This window comes from Argiope bruennichi, chromosome 8 (assembly GCF_947563725.1).
Source record: "Argiope bruennichi chromosome 8, qqArgBrue1.1, whole genome shotgun sequence".
In the NCBI taxonomy this organism is placed as follows: domain Eukaryota; kingdom Metazoa; phylum Arthropoda; class Arachnida; order Araneae; family Araneidae; genus Argiope; species Argiope bruennichi.
This window is the reverse complement of record NC_079158.1, coordinates 105,361,178-105,387,409: the sequence shown is the minus strand read 5'-3', so window position 1 is coordinate 105,387,409 and position 26,232 is coordinate 105,361,178. Positions and strand designations below refer to the sequence as shown.

The following is a 26,232-nucleotide window of genomic DNA, read 5'->3' as shown; positions in this document are numbered from 1 at the left end:
TCTAGCAATTTTTTGTTTGTTTGTTTTGTTATTATTTGGATTGTTCTTGCTATTTTTGCCAATTTTTTAAACTCAAGATATTAATAAATATTTCACTCTTACTAATTATCCTGATCAATTTATCTTATATTCTTTCTCTAGAGCTTGAAACACAATTTCCAAGATGACATTAATCTTCTACATAACGTCAATGCTGTATACCACAAAACTGCTAAAGAGGAGCTGGATGTAAATAATTGCTTGAAAAATAGAGTTTTGTTGCTAAATGATCGATGGCGTGTTCTTTATCAAAAAGTCTGTGATATACTTACTGTTCTCAATAACATCCTACAGTTGTGGGCTGATTATGACCAACTTCATGAACATCTGCATCTCTTTTTAACTGAAACTCATATAAAGATAACTGAATTGGAACATAACAACACTTTTAGTCAGTCTGAGTGTGACTCTATCATGGTATGTTGAAATTTTATTTTTAAATGAAGCAATTTTATAATAATTTATCAGGGTATTTTTTTTTCTTATAAATGTTTTATTTTTTACAATTCCAGAATGATTTTGTACATCATGAAAATGCTCTGGAAAGATACAAAGCTCTAGCAAATAACCTTAAGCAAAAAAGTCAGTGTTCTGCAGCAGAAATAAACCATCAAATGGAAGAGATTGAAAAATATTGGGCTGAAGTGTATGGATGTCTACAGAATTACAGAGATTCAGTTTCAAAGGTAATATTTTAGAATAATAAAATTGCATTTGTATGTACATGCATTATGAAAGAATATGAAAACATCTCATTCCTATTGAGAAATTATGACTATACCCTGTAGCATAAATTTTTTTAAAAACATTTTTAATTTTTATGTAATATAAATCCTTTTGAGCTGTTTGGCTACAACTTTTTTTACCAAAATTGTGGAAAAAATCGTTTTCTCTATTATTTTTTTTTTTTTTTTTACTATTAAATAAAGAAATTTATTGTTTTGTTAGAAACATTTCAAATTATCAATTAGAAATCAATTATTTCTATTGACTGTTCAAAAATACTCTTATGTTTGTTGAACAATCAACTATCTAATAAAAATGTTATAATTAATCATAAGAATAGACAAAATAAAACTTATGAATGAGACCTAATTGAAGCCTAACTTATTTTATTGTCTTTCAAGGAGAAGGCACAAGTTTTTTTCAAAATTCAGTTTAGGATGAAATTTTGTATAATGGTAGTATACATTTTGAATATTCATTCATGAAAATATTAAAGTGCAATGGCCCTCAAACTATCTGCATATACTCAATATTATATACTAGTAATGAGTCGCCGTTGCCGAACTCATTACTAGTATAGTGGTTAAGGCATTGCATTCCAGGGTTTGATCCTGGGCTAGCATTTTTTTTTTGTTTATTTTAAATTAATTTAACAATTTACAAACAATTTTAATGAATATGTTTGTTTTTTACATTTTATGCAAAAATAAATATTTATTCTCGTAATTCTTGGACTATAATTTATCTTTAAAAAGAAAAATAATAATAAGAATGAATGCTGAATATTTTTTTTAAATATTGAGAATTACTTAAATTAACAATTTAAAGATGGTTTCAATTAATATGATACTCATTTTTATATGGAAAGTATAAATGTATTTTCTCTTAATACATAAGTTATAGCATATATTTTAAAAGAAAAATAATTATGTTCATATATATTGTTCATGAATTATAACTATAATTTAATTTTCAAGTGTTCAACTAATTATAAATCCAATTTTAACTATAAAAATATTTCAAAACAACTATTTCTATTGTAATTAAAAGTTTTAAATTTTTGGGTTTTAGTAAAGGTATATTATTTGTTATAACTCAACGAATTAATATTTATGTATTTATATCGGGAATTAAAGAGAGCAGCTGAAAGAAATAAAATGATATCAGCAAACATTCAAAATGTTAATAATGGAAAAGAAAAAGTAGAAAGCAGGTGTTAAGTTATGGAATGCATAGGCAGATGGTTCAAAATTTTTAGAAACATTATACTATATGCTTTGTGCGATGCCCGATTTTCTGAAGAAAAACAATTATTTTTTGAAGGTAAATGAAGCTGTTTTTTATCGATTCCTTTAAGGTTTCTCTTGTGGTTAATCATTATTTAGGAATTTTACAAAATGTAAAAATATATGTAACTTGTATGAAATGTTTTTACGATAATTTCCATTCTGTTTCTAGTATGTAATAAAAATTAATGAAAAATTTGTATGATGTCTGTAATTTAATTAACATTTATCATCATTTAAGTTAAATAGGTAATTATTTTTCGTGTTTAAAAAATAAAATTATAACACAAGTATTAATTCAATGAATATTTATTTTTGAAGATGATTTATTTTTAAAACACCACTTCGTTTTTGATTGATTAAAGAGTTACATATTAATTAAAACTGTCTGTAATTTTAATTCAATTATTTTTTTAAAGTAAAACACATTCAAATCTTAATTTTCTTTAAAAAATTATAATTTGGGTATTAAGTGATTTATTTTTCTATATAAAGATTAATATCATATTAATTGAAACCATCTTTAAAAAGTTAATTTAATTTAAGTAATTTTGAATACTTAATAAAATACTGAAATACTAAAAATACTTAATAAATCCATATTTATCATTATTTTTCTTCTAAAAATTAAATTTTAATCTAAGAATTACAAGAATAATTTTTTTTTTCTTTTGCAGAAAAAATGAAAGAAACATATTAATTAAAACTGTTTGTAAATTGCGAAATTAATTTGGAATAAATTAGAAAAAAAAAAGCCAAAAATGCTAGCCCAGGATCGAACCGGGTCTGCATAATTTTATGCCAATGCTTTAACCACTGTACTACTCCCGGTTCGGCAACGGGTGCTTATTATTAATATATAAACTATACAGAAAGTTTCAGGGCCATTTTCTCGAAAATCACTGGCCATTGCGTTTTAATATTTTTGTGGATGATCATTTTAAATGTATGTATGTATGTAAATTATACCAAATCTCATCACCGAACTAAATTTTCAACCTCATGCCTTCCCCTTGTTTATCTCTTTTTAACCTGTTTTTGGACAGAATGATTTTTCATAAATCAACATCTAATAGGCAAAAATATCCTTGAATCTAGTCAATAAATTATGATATATTTTCATGGAGAAAATTTTCCAAGAAAAACAAAAATATGGAATACTTTTCCATAGGAAAAAATTGTAAAATATTCTTCTATGAATTTAACCAAGATTTTATTTAAAATAATAATTTCTACTATTTGCATATTTTGTTTTATTTTAATTGTATTATAATATTTTAAAAGTAAAACCATATTCAAAAACCATATTTTTTCTAATCAAAATTCATTTCCAGAACTTCGACTAGTTTAGGACTATGATGTACTCTACTTTTTAAGAATAAATTTATAGAACACACATTTATGCCTTGAATTATTCATTGTTTCAATTTTTTTTTTTTTTTTAATTTTAATATTTTTAAGCATATAGACAATAAATCTATTTTTTATTTTTATTTTTGCAGAACATTAAAGCAAAGAAAAGCGAAGATTTATTCCAACAAACAGCTAGTTCATCATTTACTGCCGATGATGATGGCATTTCCAGCAGTGCAGACAATTTCGAAACGGATTCCATTCTGGCTACTTCAAGCAAAGATTCTGATGAAGTAACATCATCATCTTATCAGAAAAATTTAACTGAAGGCAAAAAAATAACTACTACAAGTAAGTGCTTTTTACTTCTTAAGAATATTTTTAAGATAATGAATTCAATGTAATTTATGCAAAAATATTTTTTAATGCTGTTCTGAGGCCTATTAATTACTGAAATAGTCTTTTGTTATTATGGAATCTAAATGTTAAATTGATTTTATATTATAAATGCATTCTAAAATTTTATATTTAATTTATAGAAATTCAATCTAACAATCTTATAAGTGTAATTCTTAGATCTCTTAATTTAATTTTAGTGAAGCAGATAAACCAGAAGATATATCATGCTGCTCTATCTGTAGTTTCTACATCTCTATATAATTTGACAGTAATATGTATTTTATATAAGGAATAAATTCATGAAGTTTCTTAGTAACATTTCTCACAGTCCAAAAAGAAATATTATACTAAATATTAATTGTCTATCAATTTTTATAATGATTTTGTTTCTTTTATATACAGGAAAAGCAAGTGAAGCTGGACATGATGAAGCTGAATTTATTAAAGATTTATTAGCAGCCCTTGAAGAAGCTGAAGACCGTATAGATTCTCTTGAAACCGTACTCTCTGAACCAACACCTTGTGGAACCAATGATAGCACTGCTCCTAATTATGTAAGAATAAAATTTGTATTGCTTGTATTACTTTCATTCTGATAATCAACTAAAAACAATATTTGGCTTATAAAATCCATTGATTAATATTTTCTGTTTCAGGCTCGCCTCTTAGCTGCTTGTAGATCAAGCATTGACGTTATTCAACATTTGAATCAGCTGTTTTCTGAAAGACCATCTGATAAAAGTTCCAAATTCAGTGAAATAGATATACAACATCGAACTGAAGGTAAAAACTAGAAGTATATTTTATCAAATAAATAAATAATTTTTAACTCTTTGGGTATATTTAAAGTCATATTTAATGTCTTGAATCCGAATGTCATGCATTCATTTGAATTTATTTATGTTTGTTTAATTTTTTTGTAATATTAATTGTTTTAAGTTATCTCAATATCACGCAAGAGTATATAGCATGAATAATATGAAATAAATCAATTCTTGTATAAAATATACTGCTTTTATATACCTCTACAATGAAATGCATTTCAAATATGAAAAGTTTTTCAAATAAATATGCACCAAAATGATTAAATGATAACAGTTGTATATTTGATAAAATAGGAAAGTGAATTAATTCTTAATGATTTATTAGATAGTTTATATTTTTTAGATCTTTGATTACAAATGAGAAATATACATGCTCTCTTATTTTAAAATTAGTTGAAGTATTTTTTATAGAAGTTTTTTTTTCTGTTATGAGACTATAATGTCTCAAGCCTCTGGTTTCAAAATTCTCAGAAAAAATTTGAATAGTAAATTTGTCTTATTTAGAATTTATTCTTTTAAATTTCTTGGAAAATAAAAAGTAAAATATTTTTTAAAAATCTGTAGTTTAAAGGTTAATACTAAGGTTATCAACAGTTTAATTAAGATGTGAATATTCCACCCAAAATTTAAACTTACCTTTTTTTTTTTTTTTTTTTTTTAATCTTACAAAAGGAAAAGGTTTTGGCTTCTTACTAGAGTTTTTAATATAAAAATTTAATATATTCAGTTCCTTTGAACATAAACTATATAGACTTCATTATAAACTATAGATAAAGGAGAGAAATATTAAAAAAAATAACCTTATTAAGTTAGATTTTCCATGATATTTTTATATGAAAAAATTAATACACAATTCATATTTTAAAAAGTATTACATTGGTGTAGGTTTTATTTAAAATATCAAACAAGCTACAAAAATATTTATATGCAAAATAGTACTTTTATTATTTTCCCCATGATCTGGACCTCATTGCTTTACATTTAAACAAGGAGAATGAAACAAATAAAATTTATAACATTGTAGTAAAATAATCTTATTTATTGACTTATTTTATTTATTACAACATGTTTAACACTGAATCTTTTAAAACTATCATCATTCAGAAAAGGATTGGTTGCAAAATTCCTAGAAGTACTTGAGATAGTTTATTACTGAATCTAGCAATAAAATAATTTTTGTTAGTAAATTTTTTATTTAATTTGGTACACTGTTATACTACATGTAGATTATTTTTTTCCCCCAGATATGCTGAATCGTTGGGAAAAAATTGAAGCTGCCACTCTCAACAAAGAATTCCGAGCACTTGAAAATGCCAAAAAATGGAAACAATTCTCTAATGAACTTCAAGAGATTGAAAAATGGTTACTTGATACTTTGGATTCTCAGACATCACAATCCATTGCTGATGCTGATTTTGAAAAGTTCATTGTCTTTTTACAAAGACATGAGGTAATGCATGTGGTACAAATGAATATTTTTTTTTTTATGAAACTAAAATTTTTATCGGTTAAAGATATATTTTTATTCGTTTTTTATAATATATCATGCTCTTAATTGGAAGTTATATTTATCTCTGCAGGAATTGATTTCACAAATTAGTAAGCAAAAGAAAACTATTATTGCTCTGAATGTGACTGGGCAAAAATTTATATCATCATCTGCATCAAAAGACAATCTAGCAGCTGTAGACGAAAAATTGAAGGTAAGATATTATATATAATTAATTTTGTCATCTAAAATATTCTAAATTATTTCAGAATTAAATTTTCTCATCTAATTGATCCCACTTGTTAGTTTCACCAAGTAATAATTTAATTATTCTACTGCATCAATATTATTGAAATTACTTAATTCTTTTGTGATAAAATCATGAAAAGAATCACTTAACTTTTATTAAATTAATTTCATTACTGATAAATAAGTCTAGAAAAATATTTTTTAAGCTTACAATTTATATCAACAAAAATTTAAATACATTTTATTATATGTAAATAAATTTGTAAGTGTTATTTGGAATAAATTAAAGTCACTATTAAATATTATTCTGAAAATATAGATTCCCTAATATTACAGGAAATTATGTAATTTTTTTAATCTATTTTGCTGGTATCTGCAACTCCCATATTGTTGACTCTGTTTTGTGTAAAAAAAAGATTGATGAATCTGGTTTCTCTAGCCCTGTTAGTGGTTAAGAAACTATTAACAAAAACAATTATTGTAATACTTTTAGTCATTTTCATTTTAGTTATTAGTTTTGCTAAACTGAAATATGCATATCAAAAATGCAATTAGAATAGAAAACCTAATTATTAGATTAAATGAGCATAAGCTGATTTAGGTATACAGAAAATAAGCTGATTAGATAAAGCTCAGAAATTATATATAAGTGTCAAGCATAATTCATGAAATAAATTCATCAAACATGAAATATATAAATAATGTAAAATTTACTTTAAAAAACTATAAATTAAATTAAGCGTGAAGGTTTTATGACATAATACATAAATAATTTGTACTAGTTTTCTTCAAAATGGATTTGAAGAGTTGGAATTTTGCTGCACTTAAACATATGTACTATATTAATTCAAAAATTAGGAACTATATAATGAAATCAGTATAAAAGTTGTCATCTACAAGCTTAAAAAATAAGCTTTATATTTGAGAAACTGTGAATTCAAGAATGATATTTTATTATTTAATAGTGTTCTTAAAATATTGTCTTCTTTTTTTTTTCACTCTAGGCTGTAAATAATCACTGGGAAAAACTTTGTTCTGTTGCTCTTGAATGGCAAAATAGACTGCAAACTGAATTTCTTCAAAGTTCTGAATTTTGTAGCACAATATCTGAAATGGAACTTTGGCTTGAAGATTCTAAAGAAAAAATTCAGTCTGTGGATTTGAGTGATGAATGTACAACTCCATTCCTGCATAAACAACATACTGAAATTTATGTAAGTAAATACACACTCGATAATATAAATGATATCTGAATCCACAACAGAAATAAAAATCTTGTATAATGTTACTGGTTTTAATTAATTGATTCTTTTGCTTAGGTTATGAAAATAAATGAATGCATAAAAATTACATTATTATACTGAAATGGAATAAAATATTTTGTGTCGATAATAAGGATGTTAACTATTTAATTTTTTTTTTTTTTTTTTTTTCGATTTTCAAAATTGAAAAATACATTTTTCAGTTTTTTAAAATTTTTATTTGGCAATAATTGCATTTTTTTTAAATTTTAAATACATTAAAGTAAGCTTTCTCTGTAGTATTTGATTGTTTATTTGTAATATAAAATAGATTTTATTTCTGTCTTTAAATAGCTAAACAAAGCACTAGCTAGCTCCTTATTTAATGTATTTCATGTACTGGTGCATTTTTTAAAATTTTGAATTTAAAGCACTAGCAACAAGGGCTCTCATACACTGGATGCCAAAAAGTTGCAGTTAATTCATATCAAAGTACTTCAGAGATGGAATGAAAATGCTTTATTGGCAAGAGCTTGGGAGAAAAAAAAGGAAAATGGAATGTTCGTTTGCAGTACTTGCAAAGTTTTTTCCAGAGTGCAATTCTGTATGCTGAATATTTTGAGCGTTTTTACAGGATGTGCAAAGTGTTGTTGATTTCATTGCAATTGATGCATAATGAGCTATCAGAGAGGTCCAATTTGTATAAAAAAAAAAAACCTGATGTAATAAACATTTTATTAATTTCATTGATAATAAGGCTATTTATTGATGGCAAAAATGTCTTTTAAGTTTGAATCAAAGTTTGATATTTGCCCCTATTATAAGTGTCTGAAATTATTTGAGTAGATATAAGTGTTAGAAATTATTTGATTGGAAATCATATCCTGTGAAGTTTTGAATCATAGCATGCATTTTGTTCTATTCTATGAATGTAGTCTAGAGTATCATAAATGCCACATATATTTGATAAGAAAATAAAGAATGTTAAAATTCTTGCTCTTTAAATGCTTGATATGTGAGCACACAAAAACATTTGTTTTTATACTTGTTTATTAATTTTTTAAAGAATTATTTCCCAATAAAAAGATTAAATTTATATATATATATATATATATATATATATATATATATATATATATATATATATATATATATATATATAATATGCAACTTTTAATATAAAATTAAATGTTGCATAACATTTTTGATTGACAATATTCGAGTAGAATAAATATGAGAAGTCTAATTATATGCATCTCTTTCTATAAATTATATGCATTTCTTCAATTGACAATTTAATTTTTCTTATAATACTCATTATTGAATTTTTAACATATTTAAACTTATAAACTTTTACAGGCCCTAAAGCAACAGTTAGAAAATTGTTCTCAGAGAATCGAGACATTACTTAACATATCTGGACACCTTTTCCAAGATAAAGAGCTTTCAATTTCAAATGAAGGAATTATTGAAATGCAGTCAAGGTTGCATTCAATATTGACCCTTTCGCAGTGTCTGTTGCTAGAATGCACCAATATATTAACATCACTTTCAGCATTATTAACAAGCCGCATGGTAAGTATGATGTTACTCTACTACTGTTCATGTTTATTGTCATTAATAATAAAAAATATTCTTTAAAACAACTTATACAATCAATACTTCTTTACTTAGTTATAAGAAAGAATCAATGCTTTATATTACTTTAAATGCTGCTACTGAATAACATTATAATTTTAATGACCTTTAGATTACTTATATAAAAATAAGTTATTATAATTCAACACTGTTAGATTAAGTTTGTATATTATTTGCTAAATAATACAATAAAATCAGGAGGAAATTAGAGAAATGTTTGCCATTATAAGGTGTGTTTCTTTGTTGTTATTTGCTTTTAATTCTGCTACTTTCAGTGCACTTCACTTTTAAATTATTTAATTAAATGAGTTTTAAAAACTAAAAGTATTCCTATTATGCAAGTAAGTTTCAATGTAAACATAAATAAAAACATTGCTATTAATAAATTATTTTGGCTAGTTTTGAAGAGATTTTTATGCTTATTATTAGATTATCATATGTTAATTATTTAAAATATCTACCTATATTCTGAAATGCAAATGATAATACATGCATACAATACTTGCACAAAAAAATACTGAATATTTATTTGCATCAAATATTGTTAAATACAAATAATTTCATAATTTATCAACACCAAGTTCACTAATAAAAATTATTTTATGGTCTCTTTCATTTATATTATAGGCTTTAGAAGAGAGGCCTTGTTATTTAACCAGTACTTATTCAAAGTAAGTGCTCTTTGTACATTTATTCAGTTATAGTTATGCATTTTATAATTATACTTTTATATTCCATACAACATGATTGGTAGTAAATGTAATATTATTCTATTTTCTTTTTAGTGAGGATGAAAATCCAAACCGAATAAGCAGATGTTGTGGTTTTCTGCTTAGAGTTGCCAGAGCTTCACTTCCAATCCAAGCTATTTTGTTGTTACTCCTTGGGGCAGCAATTTTATTACCAAAAGAAGATGAAGAACTTAGTTGTCGTCTCTCCAATAACTTTGCCAGTTCTTTAAATCCCATGTTACATTATCCTGATGGCCCACCTCCAGTGTAAAAAAAAAGTATAGCATTTTTTTTTTTGGCATTAATTGTTTTTTTGATGCCTTAAGTGTTCTTTTCATCATGCTATTCATATATGTACATTCTTCCATCAACCTGTAGAATTTTGTAGATCGAAGTTAACTTCAACGTTGCATATTTTAATATCATGAGCTTTGTACTGAATTAAAGATCTGGCCATATTGTCTAGGATTGCTGCTACTTAACCCACGATATTTTTCTGCATAATTGTTTTCATGTTGAGTTTTTGTTTCAAACTTCAATTCAAAAATGTTTTTATCAATATTTCTCGAAGCAATATAAATGTTCAATATTGTAAGTTGTTGAAAAATTCTGTATGTTTTTTTATTATTATTAATACTGGAGACAAAGTTCTTGTCTTTTCTGTTTTTGCCTCCCATTTTCATGGCAGGTACATGAGAATTAAAAATTTTCAAAGTATTGATAAAAAAAAATTCTAGTATCTTTATAAATACCTTTTTGTTATATTGTGTAGAATACTATGTTGAGATTTGTCCATTTTTAAATGTTGGTTGTGATATCTTTGTTATGTCTTTCAAATCATGTATCATTTATGTTATAAAATGGATTTGAAATTTTATGTGCATCAATGTATGTAGGTTCAATTTTTAAATGTTTTATGATTGCCGGTGCTTTATATTTGCAATCTTGCTTTAAGTATAATTTCGGTTATATTATGGAACTCTGAAAAAAAATACCACGGTGTCTTGAGAAGTGCCTGCATAAATTACATCCTAACTGTGTGCCATTTATAAGCTTTCATGTGATGAATGTAATTAAATACATGTCCATAAAAGTCATTCTTAGGATACTAAATGTGCATTTATAAAATTATTAGTTGTTTCTATTGAAAAATTAAATATTCCTCTAATAAAACAAAATAAATTATGAAATTTTGAAAACTTTTGGTCTTTTTTTTATGTTTGTAGTCTGGCACAGCATGGCCAAATCTATGGCCCTTGTGCCAAAAAACCAAACCATTCTTTTATGTATGGCCATTCTAAATATTATCAGTTCAATTAGAAAGTCTTTTGGATCTTAGAAATAGCAATGATTTAATCAGTTGTTAGGATTTATAACATTAAATCAATAGAATATATAAAATACTTAATTTTGGCGAACCGGCTGGTCGCCAAAGGCAATCTTAATGCTCTTTAAAATTTTAATAATTAAATATTTATGTAATTATTAAAATTACATAAAATCAAAATATTTTAAAACTTCACATTTTAATAGTCATATAATTCACTCATAATATTATAAGGCCTTCAGTCATAACGTAATATGTATCTAATTTTCTGTTAGCTCCAGTGGAATTTATGCTTTAAATTAAAGTGGAAATGATTAATCTGCAATTAATATTATTATATGTTTTGCTGAAACAAACATTTAAACCTTATGGGCACTAAAGAATATCTTTCTTAATTTATGTAATATCTCAAGAATTTGTCAACAAAATTTTCTCAGATTCATCATGAGCAGATCGATTAATTAATAACGTTTAATTTTAAATGCATCAAACACTAAGAAAATAAACAGAATCGTTTAAAATAATTGGTCGAAAACAGGTTAAAAAAACTACTTAAAAAACGATGTACTTAAAACTATAAGCATATACAAAAGCATACAATTAAACTAAAATAATTTAAATCATGTCCGTATCCATTCAAAATAGAGTTATCAACAATCAGAACACAATGCGCATGCATGAAATTTTCTACTCCAGTTGAGTAACGCTATGCAGATTAGAAATTTTTAATTTCCTTTATTCTGTTTTATTTTAATTCAAAAGTGCTTCAGAATGAATCTGAAAGATCGATTAATTAACAATGTTTAATTTTAAATGCATCAAACATTAAGAAAATAAACAGAATCGTTTAAAATAATCGGTCGAAAAATAGTAAGCCTAACTTTATTAGCAGGGGGGGGGGACCTGAAGCCTTACTCATTAGGCGGGAAAGTTAGTTTTTAATTAATAATTAAAATTCTAAAAAAAAGGGATCCCATGTGCACATTTCCGACCTTCAAGGTATACAAGTACCAAATTTGGTAGCTGTAGGTCAAACGGTCTGGTCAGTAGAGCGCCAACACGCCACACAGTAAGCTTTAATTATAAGTATAAACTTCTTAGTGTATAAAAAATAGATTTCTCTGTACTATTTAATTTTGAAAATCCAATTTCTATATAAAATTTAAATTTCAAAACATATGAAACAATTATTCTAGATTTTTAGCTTTTTGAAAGAGGTATAATCTTATAATCCTTATTAATTTACCAATAAAAACAGTCTGCTCATTTTAGATGTTCAATGCATGTATATGTAATATAGTAAAACCATGTTTAAAAGGAAAAAATATGAGAAGCAATCAATTTTTACATTGAATTATTAGAAAAAAGATATTAGTTCTTACTATAAGCCATTGAACAATTATAAACAGATGTTAATTTCATACAAACTATTATTGGGTACTTACTTCACAAACGCTTTCATATTTTCAAGGTCAAACTATTGCAAATTAATTTTCCCTTTTGTCTCAACATTTTATGGATGTACATGTTACCCATTTCTCAAAAATCAAGCAAAAAAAAAAATCAAGTATTTTTATGGAGTCACGAGTACTGCAAAATAAAATTCAAAGAGCTTTCAAGAACCATGAAAACCTTATTGTCTAGATTTTATAGCTTACAGATTAATCATTAGGTGAAATAACAATGGATTCCCCAAAAAGTCCAATAACAAAGGAAGTGAAGATTAACTATAACACATATAAAAAAAACATTGGTCTTGAATTCCTTAAATACAATTAGTGCTGAAATAGATACAAAGGCATATTTCAAATCAGCAATTAAAAAAATTTAGTATTAGAAAAAAATATAGCCAAGACATAAATTTGTTCAGTTTAGCAGTGGCATTCATAAAGTCTATTAACCAAGTTATGCCCAAGGATTAGTACATATTAACTTATTTTATATATAAATCAGAAACTATTTTGAGGTTATAACATCTAGCCACATGTAATCCTTTCATCCCATGCCCATTTGCTCTCCTCCTCGAGAATACGCACAAGAAAAATAATAATCCAAACTTGCCAAATAAATTAAATTAACAAAAATTTTAATTTATATGAATTCTTAATTTTTTCAATATTACTATCAAAAACTTATAGAATATATTCTGATTTAAATAATGAAAATTATGTTTTTTTATTTTAAAATTTAAAGAATTTAATTATTCACTAGGGACCTCATCCTATATTTGGGCCCAGGACCTTAAAAATCCAATTGCTGCAAATAAAAGAAAATAAAAAAAAATAGCACCTTATGTAATATATTTAAAAAAATTATAAGTGCAAGTTCAAAATAGTGGATAACACAAGATGATACTTTGTTGGTTTTTATGGACAATAGAACCAGACAGCAAATCACTAAATAAGAAACTCTATAATCAATATGCCAAAGAATGAATGAGTGAATCCCTTTAACTGATCAAGTTTATATAGGGTGGTTTTTTTTTTTTTTTTTTGCCAAAACAAAATTCCATGATGTCACATGGAATTTTCTAAAATAATCTCCAGATAACAGTTCCCAAGAGGGATAGGACCTTAATTCTTGCATTTTCCAGAATCTTAATTTTTTTTTGTCAAGCTCAGGAGGAAGGTAATCTAACTAACATCTATTAATAATTCCTGTAAATTCTCTTTTTCAGCAATGTACTATTATTGCAGGAAAATTGTCACAGATTCAAAATAATACAAACAATTAAAAATAATTCATTAGTAAAATAGCTATAGTTTTTTTATAACATATTTTATAAAAATTGATTTTTTTTTCTGTTGAAATGAAGTATAAGTCTGCTTCATAAGAAACAGCTTATAATTTTAGTCATTATCACTTATCAGTCACAGCATCATACAGTTTTGGTAATACTGTCAAAAATAACAGCTGTTTGGATATTTTTTTTTATAAATGTGTTATTATACAAGTACCCAAAATAGTATTTTCAATTTCAATTAATTGTAGACACATAAATAACTTTGAAAGACTTTTATTTAATATTTTGAACAGCCAAATATAATTACAAAATAATACAAGAATATTTCAGAATTATAAATAACTTGAAAAAAATGGCTAATCTTTCATAAAATACATAAAAGAAAAAAACAGATCTCACCTAAGAACAAGCTCAATTATAATTTAAAAATAGATTTATAAGCTATAACTGAAAAAATACCGATTATGAAATAGAGTAAATCTGCATCTTAACAAAAAGACTTCCATAAAAAATTAATATTGCAAATCATAATAGATATAAAAGGCATTAGAGGTATATCTTGAATAAGCACATATGAGAATCAACTATAGATAGACCTAAAGAACATTAATACATGTCTGTTATTTCTGGTATATATATCTTGCACCAATTTATTAGCAAATACATGTTTAATTAACTTAAATATAGGTATGATTGCAAACAACAAGAGAAACACTTTTAACAAGAGGATTTCCCCGTTTCACAGTTAGAATGTGTAATCTTGTTTGTGTTTGTCCATGGTTGTACATACATTTGGATACTGCAGTAGAGAGGGCTCTAAAATAAACAAGATACATAAGGAATGGAATGAAATAATTTTCATGTAAATAAGACAAATCATGAAATGTTAACATTCAATAATCTTCCCAGAATCTTATCAGTATTCAAAAACGTATTAACAAATGATAAGCAATAATAATAATAGAATTTTTTAAAAAAAGATAATTAATCTAGAAGTTTATCAAGAGGAAGGATTGCAAAAAATTATGTTTGATTCCTAGTGAATTTTTCAAAATAACTGTTTAAATAAGATCATTCATCACCTCCAATTTATTTATTTTATAAGTAGTGCTGTAAAAATTTTTCATTGGTACTGAGTTTCTCTGCTTGAAGTTCAGCAGAGAAACCTGCATCTTTTACATATAAGAAAGTATATTACATTCAGTGAAAGCTGTAAAAATAGGATTTTTTGATGATCAAAAATGTTTATTTTTCATAACTTTTTTAATAATAATCATTGATGCCTTCTTTTAAAAATAAAGTGTCTTAACAAATGAAAATAAATATTTGATAAACCAGATTGTTTCTGTCTGGTAACATGGAGTGAAACAAAAACATATTAAAACCAATGAGAAAAAGTAAAAAAATAAATGGATGGAAGGAGTAAAAACATTTTAGTAATTTGTATGTGGAGGAGGAAAGGTGATATCAGCTAATACCAAACCGGACTGGAAAAACTGTTGCTCTGGAATTTCTATGTTCAAAGAGAGAATGAGTTACTTTTCACCTCCTGGTTTATCACTCAACTGATTTTTTTTTTTTTTTTTTTAATTTTTATGTTTTCAAAAATTGTTCACTTTGCAGTCTCAAATTGTGTCTTTCTTACTTTTTGTTCTTATTCCTATCATCTTTTCTCATTTTTATTACTTTTTTTTCCAATTTTGATAAATTATTTTACACTCAAAGTACAAAAGATGATTAATATATAAGTTTTAAAAATAATTTCAGGAGGTGCTGCAGCTCTGTGTCACTAATTGGCAATTTACAAATGAGTAATAAATCAGCATTTTCTGTTAGAAGCAAGTATGAGGTATAATAATCTAAAAAAAAAACTAAAAATATACAATCCAATAAAAGGAACTGTAGAACCAGGTTTTTTAATATTAGGCAAAATTTAAAGAAAATTGAAAATAACACTTCAATCTAAATAATTATTTCTATAGATGAAGCTTCAATAAAAAATAATTCCAAATAATTTACTTTATTGTTGACTATAATGTATAATCTATGTTAAATCTGCATTGTATAATACAAGAGTGAAAAATAGAAAGTACTCAATGAATACTGGTTATCTTTTAGCCTTATTCTCCATATTTTTAAACCATTTACTTTCATGTCCTTTCTTGCTCATCATATTGATTTCTTACCACCATGAGAATATACATGCTGATGCAACCCAAATGAAAATATGGTGAAATGACTAAAAAAATTTTGAATTATATAAGAACACCTGCTTAAGATTTCATTATAAGCAATTATAGATTGCCAAATTGGCAAATTCATCTCATCACAGCATTCCATTTAAGTACGAACTCACCTTTTCTACTTCTATATTGCTACTACTCACTTCCTTTTACTACATTACGGATGGTATTTTCACTTAATTTTAGTAAATATAATACATGAATATCCATAAAATAAAAATCAAACACAAAATGCTAATATTGCAAATAAATAAATAAATTTGAATAACCAAAAGAAGTAGAAAAACTTTCAAGTATGGAAAATAAGCTTTATTGATTTCTTGATGAATATACAATTATTTTAAATCATATGAAAATCCTATAAGACATAAATCAGGATACAAATAGGACAATGTGAAAAAATAATGAGTATGTATTATGCACACAATTTATATATTTGATTAAACAAATTCTGTTAATTAACTTTATCAGTGAAAACTTTGTGAATTTATCAGAAGACCATTCAATTAAAAGATGTTGCTTATGAATTCAGAATTGCCAAAAATATCAACAAATGATTGCGAAAAAGATTTTATGAAACTGAAACAGTTACTATATATCAGAGTTATGAGCGGCCACCCAAAAATACTACAAATAATCATTAAATAATAGAATAACTTCTGCTAATTTGCTACAAGTTACATAGATAAGCATGAATATTTGAATATTATGCTAGATGTTATTTTATAGGCCCATTAATCAATAAATATGTCACAAAAAGAGATATGGATGGAGTTATGGAGGTGTTCAAATGTAGAAAAACCTATTATTCACAGATGAAAGTAGATTTTGTTTTTCAACTAATATAAGGTGGCAACACATTTGGCATGAATTCAGAAATCAGAAATGCCTATTCTTCTACCAAATCAAGGAAGTATCGACATAGTAATGTTATGATTTGGAAAGCACAATGTTGAATGGGCATCTGTAAATCTTGGAAAAGGGGTACTGTGAAAATACAAGCATATCATCAGGTTTATAGCTTAATGTACACAATTTTTATGCTGTTGGAAATACTTTATCTTCACTGATTGAAATTTTCAATGATATTGTATGGCATGTGCTGGCAATCCTTGTTGTTGTTTCTAATGGTACTTGTCATAGACATTAAGCCGAGAGAGCATCTCTTGTTTTAGTAGTGCTATCTAGGGCCATTGATGCGTCACAACCCTTTTTATGGGGTGGACTTCATTCATATAATTCATTCACTGAACTACAGATCGTAATTTAGACATGAATCAGAGAACAATCACTTTTGATCCGGTATCCCCAGTGGTACTGTCTCGACTTGGAGGACTTTGTGGCCACGACAGATTTATATGTGCACCAGCCACCACACACAAGGGGAGTTTTGGCTGGCAGAGTTCAAACTCGCAATCCAAGGGATGCAAATCCAACACCCTATCAACTAGGGCATCAATCCTTAATCTCATCAAACATGTATGAGATGCAGTTGGAAAAGTGAAGTCCATCAAAACTTAACAAAAAAGACCCTATTGTGATAGTTGCAAAAGTGTAGTAAAATTTATCTCATATTCTCTTGGATAACTTAGTCAAGACTGCCTGCAGCCATTAAGCATGCATTACAATGGCTACAACATACTTTACTAAAGTTTCATTTAAAAAAAAAAAAAAAAAAGATGATAACTGTAATCTAATTCTAATAATCATTTTGCTTAGCTATAAAATATATTAGTATTTACCCCCCCCCCCATTGTCTCTATTTCCTTTATATTTCTAAAAAAACAATTTTTGCTTCAAGTTTGTTTACATTCTACATATATACCTTTAATAATATAAAAATGTTACAATTTATTCATATTTATGAAATGTTATCCCTTAATATAGAGATACCAGCTTAAACTACCTTTGCTGATTGACGAGATTGACAAGAGAAGATAAAATCATAATGATTTTTAAAAAAAAGAGATCATAATGATTTTTTCAACTGAGATGTTATATTTAGTACTAAACTAAAGTAAAATTTAAAAATTTTACAGTGTTATTTAACTGAAATCACAATATTGCTACACATATACTCAAAAAAAAAAAAAAAAAATAAACAAAGTTCCTATAACATTTAATATACCAAAAGGCCCTTTAAAATGCCTATGAAATACTTCTGATAGAAATTATTTTTAATATACTTCTTTTTTTTAAAAAAAAAAGTGACTTTTTTCACATTTGTAAAGACAAATAATCGAATTTTCACTAGTACTCTGATATGCTAGTGATCTGAAATTTTGCAGAATTATAAGTTCTTAGTGACAATTGGTTATTTTAATATTTTCAGAACTTAAATCATAAATTTATTTATTTAACTAAATTTTAATTCTATGTATGTGATATATTTATGATAGTCAATATAAAAAAATGACTTCAAGATTCTATAATTTTAAATGGATTATTATGTAAATTTAAGACTGAAAAACAGAAAATAATTAAAAGGGGGGAAAAAAGCTCTTTTTTTGGTACAATAAAAAGTAGTATGTTTTTATAAAGAGTTCTTATTAAATTTATTTAAAATACTGTCAAAAATCTTACTTTGCATTTTTGCAGTGGGCAATTTTTAACTTCTTGTTCAGCAACATTTTGTGATTTCTTGCATTGTGTTGGTCCAATAGACATTTCAAATCTATAATTCATTCCGGATACAACCTAAAATATAAAATTCAAAAATATAATTTAGAAATTTTATATAAAAATATTGTTTATAAAATGTTAGGAAAGTTAAATACTTTTGATTTAATTTTATTTCATTTCTATATCTTATAAAATTTAATAAATTATCATAACATCGGTAATTATAATTAACAAAAGTTTACCTTTCCACCTATAAGGTAGCAAGTTTAAAAATTGGTGCTAAAGCAGATATTTATAAACTACTTTTATACCTTCTAATTCACTCTGCACTTATTTAGGCAATAGAATTGAATTTGCATTACATCAAATTCTAAAAGAAACTTATGCCTACATGAAACAACAACATCGAATTTAAATAAAATTTAGAGATTCAAAGAATTTTAATTATTGTTAAGAAAAACATTTCCTCAAAATAAAGAAAAGAAAAGTTCAATGCTACAATGTAAAAAAGACAGAGAGGAGAAGTACAAAGTTAAATCGACAATTTTGTTACATTAAAAATATATGCAAATGACAATGACACATTCAATTTACCATAACAATAAAGAAAAATTATGGAAAATAAAAAATGATTCAAATTTGCAATACACAATTGACAAATTTTCTCTTAACTACAAGGAAAATTAAAACATCCACAATGACATGAGACCTTTTTTTCAAAATTAGATATAATAGATCACAAGCTGGGAGAGTTTGATATATTTTTAAAAAGCTGGACCAAAATATCTTTGATATAGTACAAAATTAAATTTTCAAACTGTAAAGTTTCCATGGAGTATTTATGGAGCCATGTATGGAGTATTATTTCATACTGAAGTATTTATGATATGAATCAAAGTTGATTATGGAAAACTTGTATTTTTCTAAATCTTATAATTGATATTATAATAGAGTAGCCATTTGGCAAACCTGAATTTATCATGTTAGAGAATGCACTTGATGACTTATTTAGTACTTTAAAAGTGCCTAAAACATAATTAAGCTTTGTTGATGATTGCTTTATGTGAGCATCAAAGCTAATTTTATATAACTATCCCAAATACTTCATATTTAAAGACGAAAGACATGAGATGATTGAATATATTGATATGGTCTAATGGCAGTATAAGCCGTTTTTTTTTTTTTTTTTTTTTGGTAAAGATATGACTTGCATTTATTTGGGTTAACTATTAAAGGCACAAAAGTTTAATTGCATTCTGCACTTTTTAAATTTATTTCTAAATTAATATCAATATTGAGTATTGTTATAATCAATATGTCTATTTTCTTAAAAATTTAAAAATAAATCCATGAAGCAAGAATTATTTAATATTTGGTTGACAGCAAAGGATAATGTATTATTATTTCTAGCTGATTTTTAAAGTTAAATTTCTTGCCAATTTTATCTACCATAATTATATATGCGATTTAGAATATTTAATAAAATAAATTTCTATTTAGGACTACTTCGACTAATAAAAATGTGGACCAAGAAATATTGTCATCTGTTATTTTTTGAAAGTAAGAACCCCCAGAAGATTATTAAAAATCAATAAGACAGAGCTGTAAATGGGATATGCAATATATTTATTTTGATTCCAGTAAAAAGCTAATACAATCTTATAAGAGTAAAATTTACATACTTTGAAAAGTATTTCTAGACCTAAATTCACTTAGTAAGTTCTTAATAGATTCTTTGAATTGCAATCTAGAAAATCCTTAATTCTTTCTTTTTTTAATTTTCATTCTAAATTACTCTATAAAGTAAATGTACCTCCCACCTACCTTTTTTTCTATAAATAACATAATTTATCTAACACAAAACATGTATTTTTCTTTTTTGCCTTGCATAATTGAGAATAAATAATAATATATTAACCAAATTCAGCATAACACTATTGAAAAACCAACATAATTTTTTAAATATAGTATACAATAGTTTTTATAAGTATGCATAACTATGGAAATGTTCAACTTAAAAAAGAATCTAATAAAAAAATGTAATTCATTTGCAACATCCTGTTTACTAAGACTTTAAAAAATTATTTCTTAAAAGAAAATTATTATTTGAAATGCTTTCAAATGTCAACAAATATACTTTAACACTTGTTCTTACCAAAACTCAAAAGATGCTGAAGGTTAAAATTAAACATATGATAAATAGTTTTAACCCTTTAACAGGACAAATTCTTCATAAAGTTATTACTGAAATATATAATTTTCACACAAATTTAAATAATATTAAATGAATTTACCTGGGATTCCGCTTTTGTGATGTTCAACGGCTTGAAATAAAATGGGGTATTCATACTTTTGCTAAGCATTATCGCAGCTTTCTGTGCATTCTTTTGGACATCAGGTGAATTTAAATCTGTAATTTGCCTCCAACCTCCAGGGATTGAATTTGCAGTAGCAAAAATCATGCTAATTCCAATAAAAAATATCCAGGAATTCATTCTGATGTGAAATTTACTTGGGGATATTTACTTTTACAAATTCTACACCTGCAAATAATGTACTACACCTGCAAGAAGTAGTTGTTCAGAAAGCGAAACTATAAATTCAGTAAATCGTGAACAACTAGTTTAATTTATAACCTCATTCAAAATTATGACGTAATTTCGAGAGAAATACAAAGATTCCACTTGGAAATGTCGTTCAGTGTGAATCGATTCCATGGATACGAATCCATAACATTACGAAAGTAGAATTCGGATCCTCATCAATCGAAAAACTGTTCCGAGACTTCATTATTATGCATTGCTATTCTGATTCAATGCAACATTTTTTAGGAAATAAGCAGGGAAAATCTGGCAGGGTACTTTAATGAGGAAATTATGCTAAATAATGAAGCAATTGCTACCAATCTGATTATAAGAATTCAAGAAATTAATTTTTTCCAAGAATATCCAACTGGAAAATTAGCTATGGCCGATGATACTGAATTTTTTTTTCTGACAAATAAAGTTAAAAAAAACTTTTAATTCATAAGGAGAAAAATAATTATAATTCTATAACTCCGGTTAATGTAAGAATTCTATTGCCATATATCTCAAACCAGGGAAAAAATTTTCATGTATGAAAATATAATGGAATCGTCCTCTGCTTAAAAAAAATTATAGACTCAGGGCAATCTGTAAATGAAATGCGCGACCACTTTCCTCATTTGTGTTTTGGCACAAAAGTATGTTTAATATGTTGTTAGCTGCTAAATTTACATTCGCGCGTGTAATAGTGTGTTTTTCATTACATTTTAATGGATCTTAAAAGTTTAATAGAAAATATTGTTCTATAAATTATACAGAAATTTTAATGGATTTTGTAAACGCAATATTAGGTAAGAAAACGGAATTTTCGCTAAACAAGCTCCTAATTTTTAAAATTTATACGCAAGCTTTTTTAAAATTATGATTGAGTATACTAAATTTTATTTAATTCGAAATTTTACAGCTAATTGATTTTAACTGCATTTAATGGTCATCATATTTTTTTAAAATATCCAAATCGTAAAAAGTTAAGGCAAAAAAATTAGTCATTGACAAAAATTAGTAATATAAATTAGTAAAAAATTAGTTTATAAAGCAATAAATCCACAAGCTATATAGAAAAATCAATTAGTAAATTAAAAATTCAGAAAAATAAATGTGAGCTAAGAGATTTCGAAAATTAAATCTAAATAATCAGTGTTAATAAAAATAAATTAGTAAAGAGAAAAGAAAGGGCTTAAAAATTTTTCTAAAGAAGTTAGAATATTTATTTTATATATTATGAATAAAAAAAAAACTTCAAAAAAAGCTGACTTATGACAATCGTAACAAAATGTATAATAAATTCACAATCTTTGACTGTATTTGGAATTTTATTTCATTGGTAATTTAAAAGTAATTCATTAACTTTCAATTAAGACGCAATCTTTAAAATGCTTATAAAAATTAAATTGCATTTCTATAAAGGACGTAAACCTCAGAAAACAATTAATGTTTAACACATTTTTACCGTCATAATAACTGTCTCCACTTTAATTTTGTAAATAAAGAAACAGATCTGGCACAGTTTTCTACACCATCATAAATTCCATCATTATAGTTACTTATTTTATGATTATTGATTTTTTTTTTTTTTTTTTTTTTTTTTTTTATAGTTTGTGCATGAATTTTGGAATTTGAAGCCTTTATCCTTTTTACATTTAGACAATGACAAAGCAACTGATTTTGTAAAACAAATTGAGATTTATCCAGTCTAAAATAGTCTATAATTCTGATTCAACTTGCTGATTACCTCCCTCTTTTAAAATTAAATTTCGTCCCTTTTTCCTTTTTATTTGATATAACAATGTCTCTACTCTTTTGCGATTTTATCTTGCAACCCTTTTCTTAGACGTTTTTGGCTGTAATTTATTAAGCACTTTAATGATAATCCTCCAATTAAAAGCCTATTAAAATGACTATAACATCCATGATTTTGCAAGTATAGTGTTGAAAGTAACTCAGTTTTACTTAAAACATGAAACCTGCAGTTTAGATTATTTTTTGTAAACCTTAAAATTTACTTTTATTAAAAAAAATATTTAGCAATATTTGAAATTGCTAAAAAAAGCTTGAATGAATGAATTCACTATTAATGAATTCATTTATTCAAGCTTTCTTACTCGTATAACGAGCGATTTTCACTTGTTTCTATGTTGTACCATCCTAGTAGCGCCACAATATTGTATAATATTTCGGAAATATTGAAAAATATTGTGAATACCTAGTTATACCGAGTACCGTATCAACAATATTATCCAATATCAAAAAATATCAAAGACGGCCCAAAATTTGTTGAAGTGTTATAAACTTAAGAGTTAAGCCTTATAATACATTTGTATTTGCTTAATAATTCAGTTTATTTGAGATTTTATCTCAAGAAATTTACTGGAGCAATTTTTCATTAAAAAGCTGAATATTGTATAACATTGTATAATGTTGTGTAAACTATATTGTAAATGCAATACTTAGCAATGTTAAAGAATATTGCGACAACCATATTGTGATGACAATATGTTTAATATTATGGTACAACTTATTACTTTTATTTTAATATGTTTTCAAATAACCAGACAATTTGGATATCTTGGTGCACATTTTAGATTGTGGGTTTTTTTTTTTTTTTTTTTTTTTGTACCCCGGTTTTAAAAAATATCCTCTTTTATTGATAAGAGAATTTATATTGCCTTGTATATTAAAAACTAAATAAATTAATGTTCATTTTAAAGGAATTAATTAGGTGTAGCTATTTATATAATATTGAAAAACTGCGTATCTCATTTTTTGAACATGGCAGATTTTTATCTCGTCTGGTCAATGTTTGTTATAATATACAATAGTTAAGTCGAATTCTATTTTGACCTGGAACAAATACACAAAAGCAATTTCGTTGCTTTAAGCTGCTGTGTTGAATTTCAAAATAAAAAATTTTTAATTGCGTATTTTCATATTATCATAATTTGTTAAAGAACGGTTGAGGTACATTCTTCTTTATGAAAGGATAAAGACAAAAATTGTGGAGTTTCATCATTAAGATGTTAAACTTTCTCTTTTCAACACACACAAAAAATAAATTAAATAGAATTCTGAATGTTTCTTTTCTTTCATTTTTATATGATATTATTAATGAAAAGACTACTTGTAACTTGGGATTTCTTTTGTAAAATCGTTGAAATAAAGAACGATAGGTAATAATCAATTTAATTATAGAAAAATCTTAATGTTTTTAGTTTGAAAAATTAACACCTCCAATGGAAAATATTTTTTCAGTTTCCAAAGTGTGGAAGTTTTTCGAAAAACGAATTCGGATTAGAGTTTAGTTTGGAGCTACGTGTTGTTTATGTGGGAAAAAAGTTGGGAAGGGAATTGGCCAGTCAGTAAGTTAAGGTAAACAGATTGATAAGAATCCATTTTCCCCACTGTGTTTTCCCGCGGCTGGGAAGGAAGAGGAGGGAAAAATACTGTTTGTTTTCCGAACTCTCACTCGCGTGAAGCTGATATATTTTGAAGTAATCTTTTGTCGAATAGAGATAAAATTTTAGAGAAGTCATACTCAGAATAATTTGGCGCTCGGAGGGTAAAATCAATGTTATTAAGTATTTCATTACTAATTTAATTTCAAAAAAATCCTTATTGGGGATAATTAATTATTTTTTAACTATCCCAAGCAATGATATTGTACGATCAACGATAGGCAGTGATAGAAAATGAAAAACTAGTTGATAAATCACTCAGATTAATTCATAAAATGTGCCGTATTGATACTGAAAACGAATTTTCATGATATTATTTAAATTTTATTGCCAAATAAAGTAATAACTAAATAAGTGAAAATAATTATGAACTGATATACAAATTTGATTATTGAACAATATTTTAAGATGTGTAGATCATCTATAAATGATCAACTGCTAAAAACTTTTCGAAATTATATTTGGATTATTCACTAAAGGATACTAACACAATTATAGTTATGATTGCTGTATTGATAAAGTAAATAAATTCTTATTCAAAATAAAGTTACTTCTTCTTTGTAAAAGTTCGAATTTTAACAATAAATCTGCTTTAATTTATAAGCATTTTAAAAAAATCTGATTAATTTCTAATTTTTTTTTTTAGTTGACAGTTAGTATTTTTCAATTCTTCAAAATAAAAGAAACAGTAAGTTGATTTAAAACTAAGAAGCATGGATATGCTACACAATACATGCCAGTCACATTCACTTACTAGTTGTTTTAAAAGAATTTTTCATACGTTGAATTGGCATGTATCAGTCTATGTTGAGCCTGAATTGAGCCTTGTCTGAAGAGAACCATTATATGTGTATAGAAAAAGCTTTGGCCGGATTGCGTTGCAGAACGCGACTCAGAAGAATTCAAGCAAGTTTCTCTGGGCTAGAGATGGAAAGTAACGACATCGATGAGCTGATGGAAGAACATAGCCAAAATTACCGAAAAACTAAAGAAGCTGCATTCTATGTCACAGAAAAAAAGCCGCGAAGGAGGAAATAATAAGCTCAACAGAACAGTAACCTTCCAGTGAAAGGAGGCAGTGGCTGAAAGCATAAGAAATTATTGCATCGCATGGTGAGAAGATTCCCAAATAAGGCAGATGATATGCACACTAAATATTCATTTAAAGATAATGTTGTGTCTCATTTTCGCCGAATTATGAAGCATAGACAAAAACAAATGTCTTTAGACAACTTTCTTGTAAACAAATAATAAGTATTATAAATGATAGATTACATTATTATAA

The 26,232-nt window shown here is 25.8% G+C and overlaps 2 protein-coding genes across 5 annotated transcripts in view; one reads left to right on the top strand and one right to left on the bottom strand.

The window, feature by feature from the left end:
- The window catches only part of LOC129981204 (muscle-specific protein 300 kDa-like), a 293,675-nt gene extending 282,501 nt beyond the window's left edge, over positions 1-11,174 (top strand). For all 4 annotated transcript variants that reach the window (XM_056091946.1, XM_056091947.1, XM_056091945.1 and 1 more), the window contains 11 exons: positions 142-456; positions 552-725; positions 3,554-3,755; positions 4,206-4,357; positions 4,460-4,586; positions 5,872-6,077; positions 6,208-6,330; positions 7,370-7,579; positions 8,966-9,181; positions 9,872-9,915; positions 10,030-11,174. In XM_056091946.1, coding sequence (XP_055947921.1) covers positions 142-456; positions 552-725; positions 3,554-3,755; positions 4,206-4,357; positions 4,460-4,586; positions 5,872-6,077; positions 6,208-6,330; positions 7,370-7,579; positions 8,966-9,181; positions 9,872-9,915; positions 10,030-10,246 — 1,986 coding nt within the window. In that variant the 3' untranslated portion in view covers positions 10,247-11,174. The remainder of the gene's footprint in view (positions 1-141; positions 457-551; positions 726-3,553; positions 3,756-4,205; positions 4,358-4,459; positions 4,587-5,871; positions 6,078-6,207; positions 6,331-7,369; positions 7,580-8,965; positions 9,182-9,871; positions 9,916-10,029) is intronic.
- Positions 11,175-14,366: 3,192 nt separating this feature from the next.
- On the bottom strand, positions 14,367-21,572 carry LOC129980514 (cystatin-1-like). Its single transcript, XM_056090846.1, has 3 exons — positions 21,205-21,572; positions 18,872-18,985; positions 14,367-14,861 (listed from the first exon to the last, which is right to left on the bottom strand). Exons 1-3 carry the CDS (start codon positions 21,403-21,405, stop codon positions 14,763-14,765), a joined length of 414 nt encoding a protein of 137 aa, XP_055946821.1. The 5' UTR covers positions 21,406-21,572; the 3' UTR covers positions 14,367-14,762.
- Between the last annotated feature and the right edge of the window lie 4,660 nt (positions 21,573-26,232).